Genomic DNA, 25,691 nt, shown 5'->3' with positions numbered 1-25,691 from the left:
AATCAACAAACAATCTTCTATTTCGTTATCAGTACCTCATTATTGAACCAATTACAGAATTACTGTTTTACATCCAGCAAATGGCATTTAACAACTGAACTACGGTACGGTAAACTCTGAAGCTACATATATGAAATTCAGCGAAAAAACCAACATCTACAGTGACCATGCAAACATAGAATTTTATGCTATGCTTTGTACGCTACCAGTACTTGGCTACCCAACCAATGTTTCCTTCACATAACATATAACTGTATAATAAATTCGTAGTAAACCTCCATGCTACCGGTATCGGAACTAACACGGCACCGGTACTGTGCGATTCGTAAACCTAGAGGGCGCTCACGTATTACATTCTTTCATAATTGACTGAATGATTTTTTCTGTAATTTGTCGTTGTTTATTTCTCGAGTGCACTCGCACTTATTGGTCACTTCACAATTACCGTAACTGTCTTTGCGGTCACGGCCGCGGTAGTCCAAGTCTGTAAGTCAGTAAGTATAATGTCTGTATGTAGATATAGGGAATAAAACTGTAAAAAGGAGAGTCGCCTTTATGTATGACATATAAATAATGAAACATATAAATATAAAATTTATCGTATATCTAGCTGTCATCACAATGTGTGATCTAAATTTTTTTCATACAAATTCCAAAATACTGCTGTATTTTTTATCGAAACAAAATGGAATTTTGTTAGCGCCTTGATGCAAAAATGAGTTGCAGGGCCTGGAGGCTGGGAAGTACCAGCAGTGAATAAGTGATCAGAAGTAATGTGAGAAGATAAAAAATGATACCGGTAACTTGTTTCTGCTTTTTTCTCTCTCCAAAGATGACTCAGATGGCATTCGAGAAATCATTAAACAGTTTAAGACAGTAAGAGGAATATATCTATGTTTTAACAGGAGTTCAATTAATACACAACATGATTAATACAGAATTGTCTTGTCAGCTTGTTGGTTAAAATAACACAAGAAAGGATTGCTGAATTCTTGGTCATCACAGGTTTGTTCATTCCATCAATACGGTATACTGTGAAATGATAGTAGACATTCTATTTTTGTTCTATATATTCAGTATAATATGGTTATTGTATGCAGTATCATAGTACTGTAGTAGTGGTGTATTCATGTGACCATACTTATTTTATTGTTATTATTACGATGACTGCTATTATATTTTGGTTGACGAAATAATAAATCTCTCTCTCTCTCTCTATCATAGTCTGGAGAGATATATTATTTTAAACTTTTGCTCTTACAGATTGAAATAATCGATAGATTGTAACAAATAACTGGCCAACTAATCCCATACCAGACATGGACCAGTAACCAGTCTGCTTTCCTCCCCCCAGGATAAATATGTACATCCTATCCTTTATTGATCACACATATCCAAAATAATTGGACCTAAAAAATCTCTCATATGGTATAAATATAATTTTGAACTTTTTTCATAATATGGATGAAGTCGTAGCTTTATTTATTTTTGATATATAAATTTATTAAGAGATCTTCTTTTATTGCTAATCATAATAATTGTATATGTAGCTCCCTATATTATGTATATTCCGTCTATGAATTTGATAGAGAATAAAGATTGCAGTTTAAACTGTTGCAGGTCTTATAGTAATTGATAGAATATTATCTTGAGAGATGATGGTCAGTACGGAAAATGGAAATTCAAAACCAACATCGGTTTTATCTCACGGTACTCACAGTCATAATACGTTGTCTCCAGCAACGGAATCCGCGAGTACATCGTCATCAACAAACAGCCTCACAGGAGATGAACCTGATTTAATGGATGTGCTTTATGATAAAGGTAAGTTTTTTCATAAAACTATATTTTTTGTTGTTTATAGAAGTTTTATTTTTATATTGATCTTGAATTATTTATTATATGTTTTGATGATTTTTTGATACTATGATAAAAAAAAATATGTTTACTTCAGTTTCACTGTGAATCATGTTATCTGGTGTGGTGTTAGCTTATTCAAAGTACCAGTAATACATAGTAGGTTGGAGATTTTAATTTTATTCTAAAGATGAGAACATATGATTTTTAATTACTTATTTATCATTAATATCCAATATTTTTTCAAGCAAACACCTTCAAATTTAGTTATAAATGAAGAATTTATTATGAAGTTCCCAACTTTTTAAATAAACATATTTTAAATCATATACTAGGATTGAGAATGCACCTGATGTATTAAATGCAGTTGAATATCCTATATTCATTTTGAAAAAAAACACCATTGAACCTGTCAGTTTTATCATTTAATGATATTGTTTTGAACATGAAAACATATGCAAAACAATTGTCATTATATGACAAATACCGGTAATCTAAATATAAATGCAACAATGTTAATAACATTATCAACTGGAATTTCAAATTTCATTTCCATATGGAATTATTGACATTGTTGATATAGTAGGAATACATAAAGCTGTTGCATTTCATGGCATCTGTAACATGAATGATTATTTGTCAACATATGGGAATTGTGATTACTGTTATTGTTTAATTTTTTTTTAATTGGTACTTGCTGATTTACATTTCAACTTGACCTTTCTATCGTTCTTGGGAGTTTTCACAATTTTATTTCTATGTATTTGGAACAAACTTAACAATTGATAAGCATTATTTATGTGAATGCTATCGCTTTTCTCGTCATAGTTGAGATATGCTTATCTGAGGGTGACGTCTGTCAGACAAAACATTACAGATATACATTTGTGTTGATCATTTATTGAGTTTGCTATTTATCTTCCTCTATTGGTTTATCATACTCAAAACCAGGATATGTTTTCACTTTGGGGCTATTAAAAAATCCAAGCCATTGTTGTATATTTTAATTAGGCTCGGTTTTTTTCAAACAATTTTTGATTTTTTTTTAAATATATATTTATTCAAATTTTCTTTTCATTACGTCACACATACTGTATTATTAATTTGGTAGCTTGGGAGGTACTGGAATCTGCCCTTTTCAAAAACAAACTCCTCAATTATCAGGATTTCTTATCTGTAGCCTAGCTGATATGGTGAACAAAAATTTATTATTACAGATTACAATAAAAACGCAATCAGGCGAAGCAGGTGTTCAAGGTGGCATTGCCCTTTACAGTCAAATGATCAGTATTCATTTTACTGAATAGTGCAGCATAAAATTAAATAATGATTACTGCAAACAGAAACAACTAGCTCATGGAATATCATTGTTTGAAAATTTGAAACACTAAATACTAATAATATTTCAAATTTTAAAAACAGAATATCTCTGAAAATCTTCATTATTTATCAGACAATAAAATATAAGACTCTGTGATATAACAATCCAGTTTGGTATAATCTTTAGTTTCGATCACTGTCAACTCTAATGATAACCTCCCTGGTGTTTATTTTTTTCAGTATTTTAATGCCATTATGAAGTCATTTTCCCAATAGATTATTCCCAATATTTATAATTACCGGTATATATTAGGTATCCAGACTACTTAAGTTATGTATGTAATTATTTATGTGCATTTTTTTTAAATATGAATAAATTAACATGATAATGATTTAGAATATTATGTCCACTTAATTATCATGTATTGATCTTCACAGATGTGGAAAATGTTACAAAATTTTGTTGACATTACATAAGCCCTGATAAGACACATGTATTACCTACCGATCCTTGCAGCTCATTAATTCAAATTTGTGAAACCGTTATTGTACTAGCTTGGAATATTCGCAGCAGTAATACCGGTGAATTTCATATAAGTGAAATGGTGTTGTACTGTACCTATTTCAAGCTTAGTTTGGTTGCATCAAAATTCCTAATCATGTATATTTTGCCAGAAGTAATATGCAATCATGAAAGAGTCTACAAATGCATTTGTCTTCAAATATCATTCATGTATAAATTTTTTTTTTTTTGACAATTTTAAATTGAGCATTGGTTGCATCTGTTATTAATGAATGCTTCATGTGTATGTTTCAATTAAAATTTGTTTTTCATTGTTTTAGAACCCAAATCAACAGAACTTCGCATTAGTTGTGCAATATGTGGTGATCGGGCATCAGGGTTTCATTACGGAGTTCATGCATGTGAAGGATGCAAGGTTAGTAATGTCAAAGCTGTACATATTATATTGGAAACTTTCGAGCATTAATTATACTTGTTTAATTATTGATCTAGCACACCCTTCCATAACAACACAAATGTTATAGTAAATTTGTAGTACCTCAATATGGTACTCCAAAGCACGGTCATGCGCACTTACTGAGAAGTAAAAGAAACTTAACTTTGAGCAAAATGGTAGATTATCGAGTGGAAAAAACATATAGAATTGAATATAATAAATAATGGTAAATGGGACATTGTGCGCCAATGAATGCCAATCAGTGCAAAACTTGATTGGGGACACAGCTTTAGAAACTTGTGTTATAAAAATGCATATCCAAGTATTTGATTTTGTGGAGTAGTATCTATGACATCTACACTTTATTAAAAACTTTGCCTGATGTTAATGTTGTCATACAATTAACCACAAATAAAAATAAATATCAGAAAGTTGTGCTCGTACGTTGGCGTTGGCTAACCCTTTTATTAAATTGAAATTATCTTGACAAATGGGAAAGAGCTAATGATGACTGCCGACACAAAGTCCTAATCATCATATGCGATGGTCATAAGACTGTATGTCTGAGTAATACCTTGTTGTTCATAAAACACAAATGATATAGGTAGTCATAAATTAATAGCATTTATTAGGTTCACTTTTAATTTAAGGTATCATTTGTCATATCATTTGAAGTTATTCTTCCATATTACTTGTTTGCTTCAAATTAAATTATTATTCATTTATTAAGTTGGATGTTTTGCTTAGGTGAAAAATTGAATCTTATCGTGTAATTGAAGGAAAGCATAATTGATTTATATCATTCATTTAAAAATGATTAATCTCTTTGAACACTGAATGCTGAAAGCTTCAATGAGGATTTCTTATTTTGTAACTGTAAATCTTGCTAAGTCAAATTTTCGTGATCCAAATTTTACCATACTGAAAATACACACTCAAAATAAAATTTTGGGGTGAAAGGAGACCACAAAAAACATTGCTGGTTTTTAAATCAATGACAAACTTCAATTCCATGTTTACTGCACAGATTTTTGTTCATAAAACATATTGAATTTCAAAGGATGCTTTTTTATAATATCATTTTTGAATTTCATTCTAATTCAATTTCATAAATATCGTTCCTACAGGTATTGCATTATCATAAATTTTTTATCCTTGTTCCATTCTTTTCCTTTGGATTCTTTTCCTTTCATGACATGTGGCACCCAATTGATTATTCTCAACACACTTATGGCCCTCAGCTCCCAGATTCGCCTTCAGTGCTTTTTCTACAGTTACTCCAGGTGCCACGCTTAATAACACTAAAATCTAACAAACGAAACAAAAAAAGAAATACAATGCAGTCTATAGTAGTGGTTCTCAAACTTTTAAAGTTTCGCCCCCTTTTTAGAATTTTTCAAGTTTCGCCCACCACCTCAAAATTAACTAGCTAACAATAAGGTACAGATAATAGATAGTAAGGCGAAAGGATGTTATATTCAAAAAACACGTTGAAAATATGTGGATGGAACGTAAATATCCAAAATAAAGAAATGTAGGGGCTCCCGAAGTATGCGAACCAAGATGGCGGACATCGGAATGTAATATGTGTACTAGGTTAGGGTTAGGCCATAATTTTAGGTATAAATACTACGGGAGGCTCTTGGCTAGTCTTCGAACTGATAATAGGACTAAAATAAGGAAAATTGGAAAAAAATTATCGCCTAACCCTAACCTGTTACCCATGTTACGTTCCGATGTCCGCCATCTTGGTTCGCATACTTCGGGAGCACCGAAATGTAACTATCAAAAAAAAGCCGGCCAAGATCAAATGTAACAAATATTTTTAAATTCCCCTCATTCCCCCCTTGTGAGGTGTGCCCAACCGTTTGAGAAACGCTGGTCTGAAGAATTAGTCAATTTACCTCCACTTATTATAGTGTCATTCAGAATGGTGCCCAGGCAAGGGCTATGCTCGTGGTCTCAGGAGCACAGCTTTGTGGCTCTCTAGTGGGGACAAGGGCCCAATTTGAGAAATCCCAGTTTGGTAGATTACTTATTGATTTGCTTATTAACTCCTAGTCTGTTGATTCATCTTATCTCTTCACAGGGATTTTTTCGCCGAACTGTCAGAATGAGATTAAAATATAAAGAATGTCAGATCGGATGCAAGATTAATGTAAAATCGCGGAACAAATGCCAATATTGTCGATTTCAGAAATGCATAAAATCTGGAATGTCGCATGACGGTAATTGATTAATTAATTAATGTAAATTTATAAGATTATGAAACAAATAATTTCATTTTACTATTTATTTTTCATTTTTTATATCCAGTCTGTTTATTCCGTAAGTATGATTCTTCATCTAAATGTGAGATCACTCAAACAGGCTAAAAGCAATTTTGTGTTGGTTTGAATATTGAGAGTAAAAGCTCTATACCTTTTTTGCTAACCATTCTTTAATAATAAGGTAGATTTTCATGGAATTGGCTTTATAAAGTCCAGCAAGTTATATGAATAACAAACAACAAAAAGATTTTTCACTGTTTATTTGAAATTTTACGAACCCAAATGACATTAAGATACATTTTCAAGTCAAGAATTTTATCTTTTCATCTGGATTATGTGTTTGCGTGAAGCGTTTTTTAAATTGTATGTACTGGTAAATACCTATAGCCCAATTAGAATAAACATTTGCTACTTATGTGGTAAATATGGCCATGGGTGGTGTGAGGCAGCTTAAAATTTTCTTTATCTGCGATTCATGCTTGATAAGATAATACCGATCTTCTTTTATAATTTGATATCATTAGGGTTGCTGTTGTTTATTTTCATTTGGCTAGATAGTTTCGAAAACTGATATTTAATAGGTATAAGTGTATAATGGTATATATATCCCGCTTGTTGAACTTTTGCTCCTTAATATGAGATATATAAGCAGCTTAAGAATACATACGAATTGTGGTTTGCGACACAGATGATATGGTTTCTGCACAGAGTTGTTATTTTTAACATAATTGCTGTATGATGTGACATAGGCTACTGTTCCTAATACACATATATTTCGCATGCCACATTTTTACACAAACTCAATTAGAATAAAAATGATGAAATATTTCACTATTGATATTCACTTGTTATCTACGGTAGCAATTATATATTGATTTAGTATTGATTTGTCTTAAATTGATTTTTGCTCATTTAAAATTGGTCCAATTGGGCATCTTGATAATGATTTTATCGTTTTATTCTCTCAATAATAGTCATTTGAGTATCCCTGATCCTAATTGATTTTTCGATTATCTAATTATTTGAAAAGTTTGGATTTTTTTTAAAATTTGTTGATGTCAAGCTCATTAATTTACTCATTGATTAAACTCATTGATTTTATCGTTTTATTCTCTCAATAATAGTCATTTGAGTATCCCTGATCCTAATTAATTTTTCGATTTCCTAATTATTTGAAAAGTTTGGATTTCTTTTATATTTTGTTGATGTCAAACTCATTAATTATAATGAGCATTAACATTACCGAATGGAATCAAATGAATTTTGGATGATAGCCTATAAACTTTTGCTACCTCAATGTAGGATGCTTAATAATTTTTGAATTCCTTAGTTCGAATTTTTATTGTTTGATTGATTGTTTGATATTTTATTGTTTATAAGAATTGAAAAAGTGTGCTATGCATTCCTTTACTACATTATAGTTATGGTGCTTAGCCAATAATATGCAACTATAAACGTTCGAATGCAGGTTGGAAGGTAATTACAATAATTCCTCATCATACGTTTCATTTATTGATCATTATAATCATCGATCAATACCTTATTTCAATGTGACCTGGCACTGTAACGTTTGAGTTCATTACAATATTCTGGCTAGAAAAAGGTTTCCAGTTATTCACAGGTTTAAACCGACCGATTCATAGAAACATGTTGTATTCGATAAAGATATCTATGTCTGTGATATGATTTTCATGGTTTATTAATCTGGTTATTGTGAGATAATTTTGTCTGTTAGAACACGTTCTTGACTTTTTGATTTATAATAATCAATTTACTTTGTTATTTTAGTGATTTAACAAGTTCTAACCATTTGATTTGCTTTGGAGCAGGATAACAAAATAAATACAATCTGTTGTTGCTCATACATTCACAAAAATATATTCTTTGAAATGATATAAATGCAGTATCAGTTTTTTAGTCATCCGTAAATTTTTTGCTTTATAAATAAATCTTAATGATAAAAACTTGAAAATCTGGCTATAATATTTATGATGGTTTTTACCATAACCTTAATCGTACATCACGGCCTATGCTTTCATCCATTACATTGTCAAACAATCATTTCATTCTAATAATTTTATACAAATATAGATTCATCTGATCAAGCCTGATACTTGAATAAACTGTATGTATATGAAACCTTTATCCATCATGGTCATGTCTGAAAAAGTTACAACTGAAGTTGCAAATGATTTATGATCAATGTCAATCTGTGATTAAGAGATCAAATATTATCTCACTCATTTATGTTACATACATAATAACATTGTTTTATATGATATGATTTATTGATATTATCTACTGTATGTATATACTCTACAATAGCCTAAAACAGGAGCATTATCTGCCTGGGGCATTGGCAATTTTCTGTATAATATTTGATGCAGAACTGTCGCCTATATGTTATTTGTTTTGCATTCATTGTCTTTTTCAATTAATAATATGTGATTAGATGTTTTCAAAGGCTTTTTAAATTAAAGAAAATGCAGTAGCCTGTGCATTAAAAAAAACTAATGGTAGTTTATGAATTTTAAATATTTTTTTTGCAGTCATCTTTATTATGTTCTTCACTTTTTGTATATTGTATACAGTGCATCATTGTAACTAAATAATTATAACCTATGTCGTCATTTTTACTATTTTCCATAAAAACAACCAAATATTCTATCCTTGACTGTCAATGCAGGAAATTTTAATACAATTTTTAGCACGAATTATCAATAACGGAATTAGATTATTTTTGTCACAATGACGTTACCATAAATATTATGACATTTTGAAAAATGTTGCAGGAGGGAAAAAAGCTAATACGATAATTTTTTGGCACACCACAGTATCTCTGGTAGTCTACAATTTTAGCAGTTCATATCCGCCTCTGATGAAATTTGAAGCTTAGATTCATATGTTGGGTTTTATTGGATATTATGTTGTAAATATGACTTTTGGGAGCTTTCCGCTTCAAAAAATATTTTCAGCTGCCAAACTCTGTTGTCTCACCTGTTTATTAAATTTTAGTGTGCATACCGGACTTGATCACTTTCCTACGTTTTTGAGTGAGTGCGTGTGATCTTGCTTTGAGTATGTTCTGTCCTTGACATTTCAAGCTCAGCATTTCTGAACTCGATTAACCTCAAAATTTATTTTTCCGTTTAGCAATTCGATTCGGTCGAATGTCCCGCGTCGAAAAAAAGAAAATAATTTCAAAAATGGCAAGAGAAGAACCAGAACTTCTCAATAGAAAAAGGATAGAAGAAGAAGAAAATCTGAAAAAACTTACTCTTCTCCTATCTGAGGCATTCCAAGCACATCTGAGTACAACGAGAACGAAAATGATTGCTCTGTGGCAAAAACGTGATCTTCCTGGAGTTTCGGTGAGATCGTTTTTCGTTTTGATCAAAAATATATCATGGTGTATAGCAAATATGATATAGCTTATAGTAATATGATAGAAGTGTAATGTGTAAAATTTGATCCTGTTGTTTGCAATACATATCATGACTAATAGTGGTTTTACGGCTGCGTTTTTGATGTTGCAAGTGAGACTTTAATTTTTTATGTCAAACAGTATGGTTCGTTAGTAAGACGGCTGTTTAACGAATTTGGGTAATTAAAATTGATTTTATTTTATATGGCAAATTAGTCATATTTGAAATTAGTCATTTTAGGTATGACGCATTGAAAATGGAATAAGGTCTATGCTTCTTCATTGCAATTCATTACTGTTTTGGTATTAGTATCACTGTATTTCAGTCGATCATGTTTGACAAATTATAATTCAAGAATGAATTTGTAGTTGTTACCATTTTTCTAATTTATGTTAAAAAAAAAGTTTTCAAAGTTCAATATATTAATTTAAAAATTGAAACCAAGCTCTTAGAATAGTGCTTCACAAAAAAATATACACGAGATACTTTGTTTTACTCAATTATTATTGTTACAATTTTATTACTTATCATGCGGATGTTCAGGCATACAATGAAAAATAATATCCCTACCTATGTGTACATCAATAACATTTCCTGTATCTGTAGTTATGAAGCAGAAAATCAAATATAGACAAATCTATCAACCTGATTCAGCATTTAGTTGATTTACATTTGGCAATATCCAGTCTTTCAGTCTCGTCATATTAGTTAATAAGTAACATGCTTCGTGTCATAAAATTATTTGTTCCTCTGTCTGTTTGATAATACACTGCGATGTATAACTCGAAACACATCACACAACGACTCAAGAGTCATCTATAAGTAAACATTATTATTTGAATATTTGCCTTAGTGACAGTCATTAAATTTTAAAGTTATTGTCTAAGAAGTGATATTAAATATCAGCCAGAATGGTGACATATAATTTATATAACAATAACACATATGAAAAAGTTTATTGATATCTATAGATCAAATGTGCGTGTTTTTAATATGTAGAAATACCGATAGATAATATTTACCATAATAATAATAAAACTGTATAATTCAAAATCTTTTGCATGTATAATAAAATCAATAGCAAAAATATATGACTTAATATTCGAACGAATCGATACTCTAACAATTTGGTACTAAAAAAATTCTAGTCAAAAAATGCTGCGGTACTCAAACGAAAATTCGATACTCGAACGAAAATTTGGTGCCGAGTGAGATGTTGTGATCCAAACCGCACATCTTGGCTGCCTCTTGACCATTCAACAAGAGGGGCGATGATCAAATAAATGGACACCAAAGGCCGAATCGAAGTAGTACTGGTGTGCAATCTGTCACAGTAGACCAGTGATTTTCAACCGGTGTTCCGAGAGAGACCTTCAGGTGTTCCGCGAAAAATTGCTTTTTTGAAGGAATATTACGTCATAACTGAAATTCAACCAGCTGATGAACAAATTACACAAGGCTGCGGGTTGATGTATGTAGGTACTTTTAGAAACTTTCTGGATCGGGGCCTCCCGGAAATTTTCAATTCTTGCTAAAAAGCTACCATTTTTAACTACCTATCCTTGCGAAATGAACTTTTTGAACATGATCGACCTAAGGCTGGACGAAATAATCGAATAGCGAATGGAAAATTAAAATATCCGAATGGCATTTTACTATTCGTTTATATGATAGCACGCGACCTGTACCGCTCTGCTTGGGCACGAAACTCGCGTGCCGGTAAATCAATCGCTTGGATTTTGCAAAAAGTGCGCCAACAACATTTCGTAAATGTAGAAACGTCAATTCAAATAAGGTATTTAGAATAACGTTTTCGGACTCGAGATATAGACAATATGGTCAATGAAGACAGCCGGGATGGCTTCAAATGTAGGCCTACGTAGTAAAATCTGAAACTGTAAAGTTACAGGATCACAGCTAAGGGTTCGTGTCTTTGTAGGCGTCCCGCTTTGAAGTCAAAAAAATATGGTAACCCTATCTAACGGTCACTCAGAAATGCCCTTATTCCAGATTTTCAATCACCCTTCAAGATTCACGCAATCACAGCTTTGCACTCTGGGTCTGGGAGGTTTAATTTGCAAACGACGATAAGTTGGATTGAAGCCGATGCAAATGATAAAAATCAGAATAATATTAATTTAGGCTTTGAAATCACTCTTTAATTTCCTTAACATCTGTCGCCGATGTGATAGCATAGTTATACCAATAATATGAAGCTTTGAACTACCGCCGACCCACAAGAATTAATAATTGCGCACAGGAACAAAAAGAAGAAATATAAAAGCGTACAGGGGACAAAAAATTATCGATTATGACAAAATTAACCAGTAAAAATAGCTTTGTTGCCGATTTTTAATTTTTCTATCGATTTCCAAACCGACCTCCGACATTCTGGAATCATGTTGTGTGTAAAAAATATTCATTGTTATTGGACTATTCGGTATTCGTTAGAAATATTCGAATTATTTTAGTCGAAAAAATATTTGATATTGCCCACCACTTTATTGGCCACTATAAAAGTTGAAAAACGTGGGAGATAAAGAGCCGTTGAGAAAAAGCTGCGTGTTAGTGTCCCTTCAATTTCAGTCAGAATAAAATATTTAAAACTCATCGAAACAGCCCCAAATATCACACTAAAATACCATTCCTGTTTCTAGCTTATCTTAATCATAGTATGCATAAGCAAACTCGCAAAAACATTTATTTGTACCATACTTTAGCTCTTGTAGCTCTGAATCGGAACGTGTCACGTCTTTTCCAGCTAAAGTGGACAAGTTATATTATCAGTTTCGTTATTTTATTTTCATGTCGGAATGATCGTTGTGAGGTAATTGCATATTATAGTTTAATGACAAAAATCTCATTTGGTGTTCCGCGGTACAAAAAAGGTTGAAAATTACTGCGGTAGTCTAACGGTACGGCAATCTTCATGTCTAAGGAAAGGAAAACCGCCACAATATGCGCAAATTTTGACATGGGTATTTTTGGGTATTCAGGAATGTGTAAGTTTTGTTACTCTTAACATATCGGTAGTCGAAGACCAATCATGAACGAATTTTGTTAGACCATCAAGGTATCACTATGATTAAAATTTGAGTCTGTCATCAATCAGCTGTCGAAAATTTCTGAATCAGCATGAATCATCAAAAGCCACTAGATAACGAGTCAGATCAAAAATTCTGATTATAACCTTATACTGCGTTATTAATGATTTTGTTCATATGAACTAACTAATTGATTTTATTAAAATGGATTTTCTTCACGTGGTTGCAGTGAATAAATTAATCAATACTTTTTTGTATATTGCAATAATCTTGTACAGTAATCGATCATCTTTTATAAAATGGTTGTGGAATTGTCAACAAACTTTTTCATTCGAATGTTTGACTGTTGAACATTAAAATGACATTAAAATTTCACACTTCATTCGCCTTTATGTATTGAAACTTCCAATACATTTTTTTAAAAGTTCTTGCATCACACTTTTGTTGGAAATTTTATCTGATGAAAGTCGTACTTCCTCGTACAAGGAGTTCACAGCAATTATGAATACATTGAAGTTAAAATTTATTTTGTATCAATTTTTTTTTTAATTGCAACACTGCTAGCTATCTTAGATGGCCATATTGTCGACATTCTGTAGCGCTCTGTACATGCGTGGTGTAGATTTTTATTTACGCTATTAATACCTACGTCCTACGTGATGAAATAAAAGTACAATAGAAAGGTCATCCACATGTCATAGCCACAAGAAAAATTTGTTTTAATGTAGCAAAATATTGATCATGTCGGCTGTCGAAATCCTATGTCGTGTTTTAATATTGAATATCATGTTGAAATAGAAGAGTAGATAATACCTTGTCAGGTACAGCATTGGAGACACTACACATAATGTACTTCACTTGTAATCATGTAATGTCTTGAAATAGGCAGGTAAAATTTACTGGAATTCCTATGTAATTCAATCCATTGATCCTGTCTAGGCAATATCAACTTCTTTGACAAAAGTAAAATCAGACTTTGAAATTGTCCCACTGAAATAATGTTTCCTACTGAATGTCAAAGGTTTTATAAAAGTTTTTTAGTTTCATTTAAATAAAAATATATTTAATGTTCGAAGGGAGTAGACCGTTATTTATTTTTGATGTTGAACAAATATTTTGTGTAACTATTTATAATTTTTTTTTACCAGGCACCCTGTCTCAATTGCCTTGAAGATGTCAAAGCTCTATATCCAAAATTATTCGAAAGAATGAAAAATTTAAATAACAATTCTGAAGAAGTCAATCAACATTCAGGTATTGTCAGAAACTGTATGATGTTTAAATATTTTGATAATTTTAATATTTTTAATACAGAATTCAGTGGTTTTTAAACTTTCATTTTTAGTGGACTTCCGAAGACTCTCAGTCTCAACACTTCTGCCCCCCCCCCCCCCCCCGCTCCTTTATATAATATCTAATTTAAGGTCAAGAAACGAAACAAATCACAGTCAATTTACTACACATTAATATAATTATCGTGAATAGTGCCTAGTATAATGCCTTTTCTTGTTCCCCCCATAGAACTACTTTTATTTCCTCATTTCAATCCAGTTTTAACCGGTATATTTCGGCTTACCTCATAAAACTGATCAAATATTCTGAGAAAATAAGGCAACCAAATTTTATCAATGCAACTTGAACTCGTTAGTAATTCAATGACTGACGTACATGCATAGTGTGACTCAATAAATGATTGTGGTATCATGGTATCATTTGACGTTTACACAATTGACTCGTCTAGATGTGAAAAGCATTGACGTGGCATGACGTTATTACACATGAGACATTAATGCTTGTACTTCTTCTATGGCTTAAAATATTTTGCCTGAATGGGCTTCTGAATGATAATGTACCTGACTCATAAATATTAAATGTCAAAAACTTTTTTCTTTTTGTAACTCAATCTGTTTTTTTTCTCTGAAATTTATCAGGTTTTGAAATTTGTAAAACATATTAGAAAGCTATTTATAGTATTCATATACACTGATGATATTGTCACAGGATTTAATTTGGATAATACTCAGTATACCTTCATTGGCTAATAAGAAGGAAGTTTTTAAAGGAACAAGGAAGTCTAACTTTCACCTGTGCGTTGTGTATGGGCAAACAATATGACAAATTATAGGAAGCGCAATTTGACAAGTTCTCTGTCAGATAACGTTCTTACTGAACATGTCTGTTATAGTTGGACCAAAGCAGGGGTGTCGTAAACTTGGCCAGGGGCCTTCACTTTAAATCTTTGACTGTAATGCCTTCATTATTATTATTCCTTTGCTTTTGTTTATCGGCTTTTTATTATTGAATGCGGCACATAAAATAACCAATGGAATCGGGGTATTTTTACTGATGAGCAATGGGCTACAGGTGTTCAGGTTTTTTAAAAATGGGCCATGAAAGACAAATTATGAAAGTTTGAAAACAACTGGGCCAAAACTTGATCAAACATATCAAATATATCCCATATTAGACTACGATCAGTGTGAATATGAACAAATGTATTTTTGAAGGAATAATATATCAAGTGGGACATTCTCAATGCATTAGATTATTTTTATATGAATATATAAAATTTTACACAAAGTTAGTTATTTTTGGAAGCAATAAGGGAAAGTTCTGAATAATGTTTGCTATTTGATTCGGGTAATTTTAAGCCAAGTTCTACATTTCTGAATTTAATTTTTGTCTTTTCAGCTGTTCCACTTCAAAATCCAACTCAAAATCTTCAACAATCACCAAATAAGATCTCACCAGGTCATCCAGCTATGGGTGACGATTCTTTTTCTTCAATATTTCTCGATGATATTTCATTGTCATCTTCCTCTTCGTTATCTGATACCGATTCTGATGAGCTCTTGAGTGCCGTAAAGAAAACAACAATACCGTATCCCCAGTATAATAATTTAGATAGAACTCCCGATTTTTCACATGTATATGGAGGAGAAAATATCATGTCTACTGCTGCAGATAACAGCAGTAAGTTGAACCCGCGTTTTTTTCTTCTTCTCAGAATCTTCTTTTTTGAATTATTTTTTTTATGCCAGTATGCTTATAAAAAAAACTATTTTAGGCAAGGTTATCAATATAAAAGGTTTGAGCAAAATTGTGCACAATTTCAATCTTTATTATGTGTAAGTAGGCATGCAGGCAGAAGCATAAATAGTATATCAGGTAATCAATCAGTGCTTATGGTATTATTCAACTTTTAATCCTTTTATATACAAATTTTAAGATGTGTATACTGATTTTAAATTTGTATGATACGTCTATAACTATAGGTATCATCTTTTCGGGAATTTTGAATATTCAAAGTCGATTGTTTTATTTTTAAATTATATTCTGAGGGGGCATGGTGGCTTAGTGGTTTAAGTGTTTAGCTTAACTGTGATGACATCGCTGGTTAAAATCTTGGGTTCAAATCCTGTGCTCACCATCTCACACAGGGTGTAATAAATTGGGTGGGCAATGTTGAAACAGAAAGATTCTGGTACTTCTAAACTTGTTCAAGGAAAAAAGCATATAAAAAGTCTTTTGATATTTCCAATGTATTTAAAATTATTCATTCCTAACTTGTGATTTCTCAGATTATGCTATAAATTATTTTTCCCATGCTTTAGTTAGTAGCATTATTTCTCAAATAAATTATCTCTCTCTCTCTCCAAACATGCAGTTATATTCGATGCAATTATGTTTGGCAAAGCCATATAAAATATTTCTAATTCATTTCACCCCTAGTAAAGACATGGCACTAGTTTAAATTATTTACCAACTCAATTCACAGGTAGCAGTTCAAGCTATTCTTCAGAAGACAACAGGACTTCAATCGCTATGGAAACTCATTCCAATTTCGATGTAAAACCGTATACATTCCAATCTCAGGCAAATTCTGACATTAAATTCAATCCAATGCAATATCGTCAACTCCAAAATCAACAAATGCCTGAAATGAGTCGTGGTGCTCAACAAATTCCTGAAATGAGTCGTGGTGCCAGTGCCACTCAAGACGACACGCCACCACTGAATGACGTTTTAAAAATGTTGCAAGACAGTGAGGAAGCCAGACAAAAATTAGCTAGCTTGTCACATCTCCATCCAGTGGATTTAGAAAAGTTTCTGGCCGATTTTCCAAGATTAAGATTGGTTTTGATGAAAATTAATATCACCGTTGTCGATATTATGAAATATGCACAGGATAATAACTCAAATCCTCTTTATGCACTTTTTCATTTAATCAGGTACGTAGGAAGTTTTAGCTTATCTTATCACAATTGAAAGTCTGTAATTCTTACTATGACTCTGTGTTGTTTGATAGATAATACGACTCTGATGACTTCACAGGCCTGATTGGGTGCACATTTTAATTTATACATCCAATCCTTTGAAGCTTGATGCAACTAAATTTTCAATTGAGTGGTTGAAATTTCACAAATTTTATTCCATAGCGTTCCTGTGACAATGTTGTGAACTTCTTGTCTGAGGAGGTCTAGTTGGGTCAGATGAAACGTTATAGAATAACATTTGTGAAATTGTGATTCAAAATCTTCTTCAGTTAGGTACACGCTACTCTAACCAGCCATGTTATTTGTTTCACCTGTCTTATTGACTCTAATATCTTGGATAAATATGAGATCCTCCCTACAGAGTTGTACACTTGTAAATAAAGTTCATTGCTATATTCCTTCATTTTCAAAACTTTTAAAAGTTCATAAGTTGATTGTTTGATCTATGAACTGATTATCATCGGCTTCAGTAATTTCAGGGATGCTCATGTACAAAAACGACTCAACACTGGTTTGGCAGGAACCTCAGCAGCCTCTTCTTCTTCACCACAAAAAGCCACTTCAACTGTTCAACAATCAATGATCAATCTTCCTAGACAAAATCCTAATCAGGTATTGTAGTTTGTTTATGCATTCAACTAAAATAGAACCTTTTTGGTACTGCATGGAGAAATGTCTAGTAGAATATTGGTTCTCAAACCCTCGAGTTGTGTCGCTCACCCTCCTTATGCATCATCATCATCGCCCCCAAACCCAAGTCGCGACACAAAAAACTTACAAAATCGATTCCAGCAAGTTGAACTAGGTTTTAAATAGCCCCTCACAATTGACACAATACCAAAACTTGTTTCCCGATTATTATAACCTTTTGAAATGCACTTTCGGGTATTTTGTTTCCTATTGTATCTCTCTCGTCTCACCCCAGGCGATATTGACCGCTATGAGACTTACTGATCTAAAAATAATTCAGTGTTCAAACCATCTATCAATTGTGAAACTTGAATCACTTATCATGCCAAGTTCCAACATGGACATTTGAAAATTAGTTTATTAGGGTATGAAATGGTATTTGGCGATGTGCTCAAAATTAATTCGCATTGCCCAGTTTGGGAACTGCTGGCCTTCTAAATTAAAAGGCTGACTGATAAATTTACTCTGTTCTAAGTTCAATCTCAGTTTGTGTGATAGCATCATAAATAAAAACTCAGTTACTGCTTTTATGACATGTTCAACTTCGGTTATCGCCAAACCGCTCTCTCAAATTCACAATGTGCCAGATGTAAGCCTGAACAATGTACTTAATGCAAGATTATTGAAATTTTTTTTTATCATTTTGTACAGGTAATCGGCATGAAAGTTGTGAAATTTTTATACCAAAGAATGCAGAAACGTATTGTTAAAGGTGTTTGCGAACTCACAGAGTTTTCAAAAAGGATTCCTGGATTTACTGATCTTATCTTAAGTGACCAGGTAACTTGGTTTATATGATTTCAATTGGTAAAAGATAAAAAGTAATATCATCACACATTATTGAAATTGTCAAATTTCTCAAGTATTCATGAAATCATAATGGGTTTTTCACAAAGACTGAACTGCAAAAGTCTTATCATGTCAATAAAAAAACAGAAAACAAATTGATCTGATCAAATAAATCACACAGATTGTTTATAAAGTTCCTTTAAAATTTCTATTATGTTGCTCTCTATATCTTAACGAGGTATATTTCATTTTAATCGGTGTTTATTTAAGTTTTCATACTTTCTAACTCTAGGGTCCAACAATCTGTATATGCTATCAAAAAATATCCTTTGCAATTCAAAAAATTTTGCGACTTAATGAATACCCTGCATTTTTATTATAGTTCAAATTTGTTTTTTGAGGAAGAAAATCAATATAAAATATAATCTTTGGCATGATTCTTTCTTTATCTCAGGTTATCCTTCTCAAATACGGCAGCTATGAGGCATTATTTGTATTATTGGGAGTCATGATTTTTAAAAATGGAATGTTATTACCTGATGGGAATCTACATGTTACATATGAGTTTGTTGAAAAGGTAATTTAGCTGAGATTCGAGATTCAAAATACAGAGTGTACTTGATATTTGGCTCATGTCATGTAACATTATCATGAATGTTGCACATAGTAATATAAAAAATATTGAGTTGACATAGAATTTAAAATGGGATTCTTGTAAAATGTGTTTTAGCAAATCTGTTCTTGCAATCCAGATTATATGACTCACTTGAATTAATAAAATGTTTTATGGAATAACCACATTCCTAGATTTATTACTTACTCCACAGATAAGCTGTGATAATATTGATTATTGAAGCTTGATATTGAAAAGGCTTGACGTACATGTGAAATAGTTCATACATTTTTGTGAATGCTGATTTTCAGTCTTATCAAGAACTGTGGAGCTGGAATTTGATATTTCTCCACTGGAGTCAAGTTGCCCAGAGTCTGATTTGGAATTTTTGAATTTTCAGAAACTCGTTATGTATCAATTTACAAATTGTTTTAACAGCCTACTCAATCAGGCTATCAAACTTAGATTTTCTCTGGAGTCTGAATTTTATGACCCGTAGTCGATTGTGAATTTTACTCGCTCTACAACACTGGTTCAGATCTGTATATATTGTTGTGATAGTGCATAACTATTTAGGCATTGTTAAAATGACCCATTATATCAGTTTCAATTGTTTTTTCTTCATTTTATAGCTTGGTGATGCTGGACAGGTGATGAAATCAAAGTTCAAATTTGCAGAAAAAATCGCGAGTTTGAATCTAGAAGACAATGATTTTGCATTGTTTGTTGCCGCCATTATTTTGTTTGGAGGTAAGTTATAGAATATTGTTGAAAGTAAGTGCATAGGTAGCTTTTTGGGTGATTATGAAAACTTAATTCGAATTAGCCTGTAATTACGAATATACTTTCTTTTCAATCTCTACTAAAGTATATTGGATCCTTTCTGTGAAAAAAAAAAACGATTGAAATTCAGTAATTACCCCTCTTATTTATTAATTAGTTGAAACCATATCCCCACTATTTTTTAGCTTTTTTGCAAAATAAACCACGTATTTGGGAGTATTGTCTTTGTTTTCAAATTATCATTATACAAGTACTGTGCGCTAATAATGAATTCAATCTACCTAAAACATGTTTAAGCTTTATTTAATCATGCCCTCTACCTCTAATAACAATCCAGATGGTATAAAACACAGATTCAAGTACGATTTGAAATATTTAATTGCTGTAATTCTCTTTATAGACCGGCCCGGATTATGTGAGAGGGAAAAAGTGGAAAAAATTCAATACGATATACTAAGAGCTCTGGAATTGCAATTGAAAAGCAATCATCCTAACGATCCACAGTAAGTTAGAAAATTGATTTTTTTAGTGCTAACATGTATTTTGAAAAGAGAAAAAAAAAACATGAAGCATCAAGTCCACATAAGGCAACCTTGAGGAGATCCAATAGACATACTACATTTCCATCTTGTTTGGTCTTTTTGTCAAAGATAGTATCAGATGATACTTCATCCAATCGCTGCAATTGATCACATTCAATGATACATGACGGGATAGTATTTTTGCAAGGACTACTCGTTCGCCAATTCATTACACTCTGTGTGATAAACCACCCTTTTGTTGGCATGAGGGTCAATTTGAGATGCAAACGTTAGGTAATAGTCATCTTGTCAAAAAGCTTGTTCATGATACCCTGAGTGAATTGGTGGACATGGGGTGGCATCAGGAACAGTTCTCTTAACACTAGTTTCTGCAACTGGTGCAACATAGCAAATGATGACTATTTGAGCACTATGACATTTCAAAATAAGGAACTTTTATACAATGTTTTGTTGGTAATTTTTTTTTCATTTCGTTACAGATTGTTCGCTAAATTACTTTTGAAAATGACTGACCTGCGTCAACTAGTTGCGGATCATGTGGCAATGACCGAACGGGTCGCAAATATGCACTCAATGAAGAAATTGTTTCACCCATTGGTGTCCGAGCTTTTAAAAGACAGGGATTAGTGCCTTATTGTACTTTTATCATTATCTGGGAGTAGAGAGATTGTGAAATGCCAAAGAACTAAACTTCTTTGAAGTTGAGTGAGTTTCACTAATAGCCTATATCTGCAAGCAAGAAATAATGAGTTTCAGTCGGTTTTTTCACCCATGGAACTAATATTGTACCTTTTTAGAATTATCCCATTGTGAGGTTAAAATAAGATTATTCAATTTCTATTAATTTTTTGCTAATTACCTGTCACAATTCTGTATGTACAAAATGAAATATATATATATATGATTTAACATTGTGCATGTCAAACAATGAAAAAAATTCAGCAATGATACTTTTTTCTTAGTTTATGCATCCTGAATCTTTTTCTATATTATAACCTTGTTTTGATTAACAGACTAGTGTAAAGTGAGAAAGATGTCCATGCACTTGTTTATCTATTGAGTAACGTTCTGTCTATTATTTGTTGGTTTTTTTCTGTTTGATAATAGGGGGTTTGTCAGTTGTGTATTGCGGGGCCTCTGTGCCTCACTTGGTTCAGGAGGCCCATTGCAAATGACAGGAAGTGTTTTATGCTGACTATTTCTTAAAAAAATACGGTACACTAAAGTAAAGACAACTAACTGTAACAGCTCCAATTATCTGATTTCGTACAATAAGTCAATCTACTCTCACATAACGCAAGAACAATAAAACACACTATTAGTATCTACCCCATCGTAGATGTGTTTATAATGTAACAAAGCAATAACAGAAGATAGACAGTGGAGACATGTACAAATGTCATGCGAGTTTAATATAACACACATTAAGTTCCTATCCATGCTATATATATAGTACCGAGTATATCAATCATTCTTTTTATATGTCAGATGGACTAAAGCAGCAAAAAACATGTATATTTAACCCATGATTTAATACTTGGAGATAAGGGCCACACTGAGTGGCTTGGAAGGCTGGGTTGTGTGGCCCATGGGCTGCCTGTTGCACAGCCCTGGCTTAGTAGAATAAACTTTTTTGAGTTTAGTGCAGACTGGGGAATTTTATACCCTGACAAGTTTGAGAATACAACTCCAATAAAAACTCTCTCGACTACCCGGCCCTGGTCAAACCAGCTTCATATATCCATGGTCCACTTAAGAAAAGGGCCATAATTAGTTAAACTTATTGGACAAAAATTATTACCGGAACACAATGCATTTTCGATTTCTACATTAATAAAAACATCTCTACCTCTTTCACAGCAGCACTAGCCAATTATAAAAATGAAAGATCTAGGCTATTCAGTTTATAGAAATACCGTATTGCACAATTTTGCTTACTACGTAAAGGGCCACTTGTTATGAATTAAGAAAGCAAGTCACGTCTTGCGTGCTTTAAGTGCAACAGACAACACAATAATGAGAATAATTAAAACTAAAGATGCTCCTAAGCAGATTTTCATCTTCATTTGTTTCCACCACATTCGCTTCTGCAACCTTCTTGCTCTTACATTGAAATCCGTCGCTGTGTCAGCAAGGTTTTCAGACTTGTCCTGTTTAGTAGCAGTAATTATTATCACCAATTAGTTTTGTACAAGCACTCGAGGAGCAAGGACTGGGATCTTTCTGATTTGATGATGCCTACCCAATTTATGGCGCATGTTCACTAAACGTCTTAAGTACTTCTATTTTTGTATATGTCATTCCTGACTACGATCGACCGAAATGGCATCTCCGCCGACAATAACGAACTCGCTAACGCCAGTGATCTGTCTCATATCGGGATCATTACGACAAGAAAACTAGAGAAATAGCTAGTTTCGGGTGATCGTCTGCGTGTTTTAGTTAGACAACAACCTGTATACTTTGACGGGCCTTATTTCGTCACTGTGACGTTGTGGGGGTTAGAAATCGTTTTGTGAACTAGCCCCCAATTTACTACCCAATGCAGTGACATGGGTTTAGGCTGGGATCTTTAGTCTAAGATGACAAAACCAGGCAGTTGGGTTTAATATAACAGAATGCCCGCATATAAAACAGATTTGGATGACTAAATTTTGGAAATAATTCCTTTTTCTTAAATTAAAATATATGCGAATCTGCATTAATATAATCAATAGAATGGAATAAATGAATATGCGGATGCTGTTGATAAATTATTGATAATTTGTTGATAAATTATTAAAAAACTGGCTTGGCTGATTTTGTAACTGCCCAAGCAAGAAACAGCAATTTGAATATTTTTGAATACAAGGCAGCATATGCATAGAATCATTAAATGAGGTCTAAACAAAAATATTACTCGGGGAGTAACAATGTCAATGTGTTTTTTTTAAAAAAAAATATTCTGGGGCTCCGTAAATAACAGTCAACCTCCTCCCTGGCTTTATAACACCAAAAGTTTGAGAACCCCTGGGGTAGATAATTGAAAATTAAACGAACCTGTAAATCTTCAAGTCTTTCTCCTCTGTCTAAAACTTTATCAATATTCGTTTGCATGACTCCGACTACTTCACCGACCTGTCGTTGCACTTGCCGAACCTGTTTTAAAAAATGCGAAACGTAATTATAATTAATTAATAAAGCAGATGCTTTCACATAAATCAGAAAATAGATTTGATTATCTCACCTTTTCAGATCCACTAGGAGGACCTTTCAAGAAGAAATCATCATCAGAATCTGCATCATCCAATAACCCAACCCTTTCGCCATTATTACGGCCAGAATTAGGTGTTCTGCTAAATTTAGGTGGCATTATTAACAACCTTTTAAAAAAATAAAATTGTATTAAAAATAATTAACGATGCTATGTCAAGGTATATATTTATTGTGTAGAACAGGGGTGTGCGAAGTGCGACCCACGAGGGAAGATTGTGCAGCCCACGGAGAAGTGCCAATTTTGAATGGTGTGCGGCCAGCTAAACTAGTTTTTAATTTAGTTCGATCCGGTTCCCTTTGCAATGCAAAGCTTATACTTGAATCCAATTTATTATCTATGACGTTACAATGCCCCAACAGCGACGGGACAACGTGATTCACAAAGCTGTCGCTAATGAAACGCTAGTGAATTTGTAAGAACGGGCAATTGAAGATTAGGCAACACCAATATTAAGAGATACAAAAGCTAAATGAGGTTTGGTTCCAGCCTATCAGTTCATTTTGTTCAAATCTAATCTAGAATACGATTTGACAGCAAAGTGTTTGGAAACGAATCTTGTCATATTATACCGAAAACAACACAACTAAGATAACTTTCCAGATTTGAAAAAGTCATGGCTTCAAATATGGCACTTTTCGGTTACTATTTTTTTCTAAAATGGGCCTCATATCGAATTGCTAGCACTCCCTTAAGCAAATTTGGACAAAAGTAGTCGGGAAAAGAATCTAGCAGCAAATTTCTCACTGAATTTGTTTAATTTTGGTGTGACAATATATTTGAATTACAGTTTTAATAAATTTATGCGTTTTCTGCAAGGATGCCGACATGAGATCAATAACAAAAAGACACTATTTTGTGCCTGCAATTAATAGAAAGCCTATGTTAAATGAAAGTGCGGCCCACGGTTTTACCCAGTTATTGATATTTGGCCCGCCTGCGGAAAAGGTTGCACACCCCTGGTGTAGAATATTGATCACCGATGAGTGCTACTCGTAAAATCAAAATTCAATAACTTACTATGTCAAACACATTCTGAAATAATATTATCAAATATATTTTAAAGTATTCAACAAAGAAATTAGCATAAATCTTCTTAACTTTATGGAAAATGAATTTTGTAATGAAGAATATAGGGCCTATCTCTGCTTCTATATATGTAATTTCGTGAGTTTGTTTTGAAAAACGAGTTATTACACTACAATCATGCGCGACGAGGTGCTAAAGATAATAACGAAGTGAATCCACCACCAAACTTTTTTGATAGAAAGCGACATTGTAAAATAGTAAAAAAAACGCAAGGAAACCGCGGCAGATTAAAAATGCTTCTTAAGACATTGTAAATCGCAAAATTGACGGTAGACAATATGTTGGGTTGCCTTTGAAAATCTTACCCTTTATCGGGAAATAAGAATCGAAACAAGATATAATCGGACACATTGCCAAACATTTGTATGACCGCAGCATTTTAGAATAGTAATGCTTTTATTTTCAGTCAACGGAAGAGCAGGTTACATTGAACACAATTGAAATAAAAAAAAGGCATTCTTTAAATATGCCTGTATCAGCCATGGATGAATACTTTGCGCATTGTACTCTTCGGGGACCCTTGGTTTTTTTCCAATGGCAAGTTTTAAAAATAATCATGAGCGGCAGTCATTGCCAAATGAATAGCTGAATAGAAAACTTGACAAATTCCACGGTCGCAAGAATCTGAATCCAATTTATTTATATTTGGGTAGTTTATCGCCTATTTATGTCCGCAGATAGCCATAGTTTTTTAGAGGAGTAGTGCTTTTATTTTACCGTAATTCGATGCAAAGGCGAGTTACGATGAACACAATTAAAATAAGATGGCAAGATATTTTA

The 25,691-nt window shown here is 32.6% G+C and overlaps 2 protein-coding genes across 4 annotated transcripts in view; one reads left to right on the top strand and one right to left on the bottom strand.

The window, feature by feature from the left end:
- Positions 1-441: 441 nt before the first annotated feature.
- On the top strand, positions 442-21,894 carry LOC120338882 (peroxisome proliferator-activated receptor delta-like). Of its 3 annotated transcripts, none has more exons than XM_039406862.2 (15): positions 442-494; positions 906-1,005; positions 1,621-1,824; positions 4,021-4,115; positions 6,226-6,364; positions 9,560-9,777; positions 14,024-14,129; positions 15,567-15,848; positions 16,654-17,107; positions 17,623-17,764; positions 18,494-18,622; positions 19,086-19,208; positions 19,877-19,994; positions 20,428-20,530; positions 21,049-21,894. In XM_039406862.2, the coding sequence occupies exons 3-15, from the start codon at positions 1,656-1,658 to the stop codon at positions 21,194-21,196; spliced, it is 2,226 nt and encodes a 741-aa protein (XP_039262796.2). In that variant the 5' UTR covers positions 442-494; positions 906-1,005; positions 1,621-1,655; the 3' UTR covers positions 21,197-21,894. The 3 variants fall into 3 exon arrangements, with proteins under 3 accessions (XP_039262796.2, XP_039262800.2, XP_039262799.2); XM_039406866.2 differs by having other exon boundaries at positions 443-494; positions 17,632-17,764; XM_039406865.2 differs by having other exon boundaries at positions 474-494; positions 1,606-1,824.
- LOC120338889 (vesicle-associated membrane protein 4-like) overlaps positions 21,888-25,691 on the bottom strand; it is a 129,902-nt gene continuing 126,098 nt past the window's right edge. Inside the window, exons 2-4 of the mRNA XM_039406876.2 lie at positions 23,796-23,931; positions 23,609-23,707; positions 21,888-22,719 (exon numbers count right to left, since the gene is read on the bottom strand). Of these exons, the coding sequence (XP_039262810.2) occupies positions 22,546-22,719; positions 23,609-23,707; positions 23,796-23,921 (399 nt within the window). The 5' untranslated portion in view covers positions 23,922-23,931 and the 3' untranslated portion in view covers positions 21,888-22,545. The remainder of the gene's footprint in view (positions 22,720-23,608; positions 23,708-23,795; positions 23,932-25,691) is intronic.

The sequence above is a fragment of the Styela clava genome, chromosome 9 (assembly GCF_964204865.1).
Source record: "Styela clava chromosome 9, kaStyClav1.hap1.2, whole genome shotgun sequence".
Lineage (NCBI taxonomy): Eukaryota > Metazoa > Chordata > Ascidiacea > Stolidobranchia > Styelidae > Styela > Styela clava.
The sequence above is the reverse complement of the archived record's forward strand: the minus strand, read 5'-3'. Positions and strand labels throughout refer to the sequence as shown.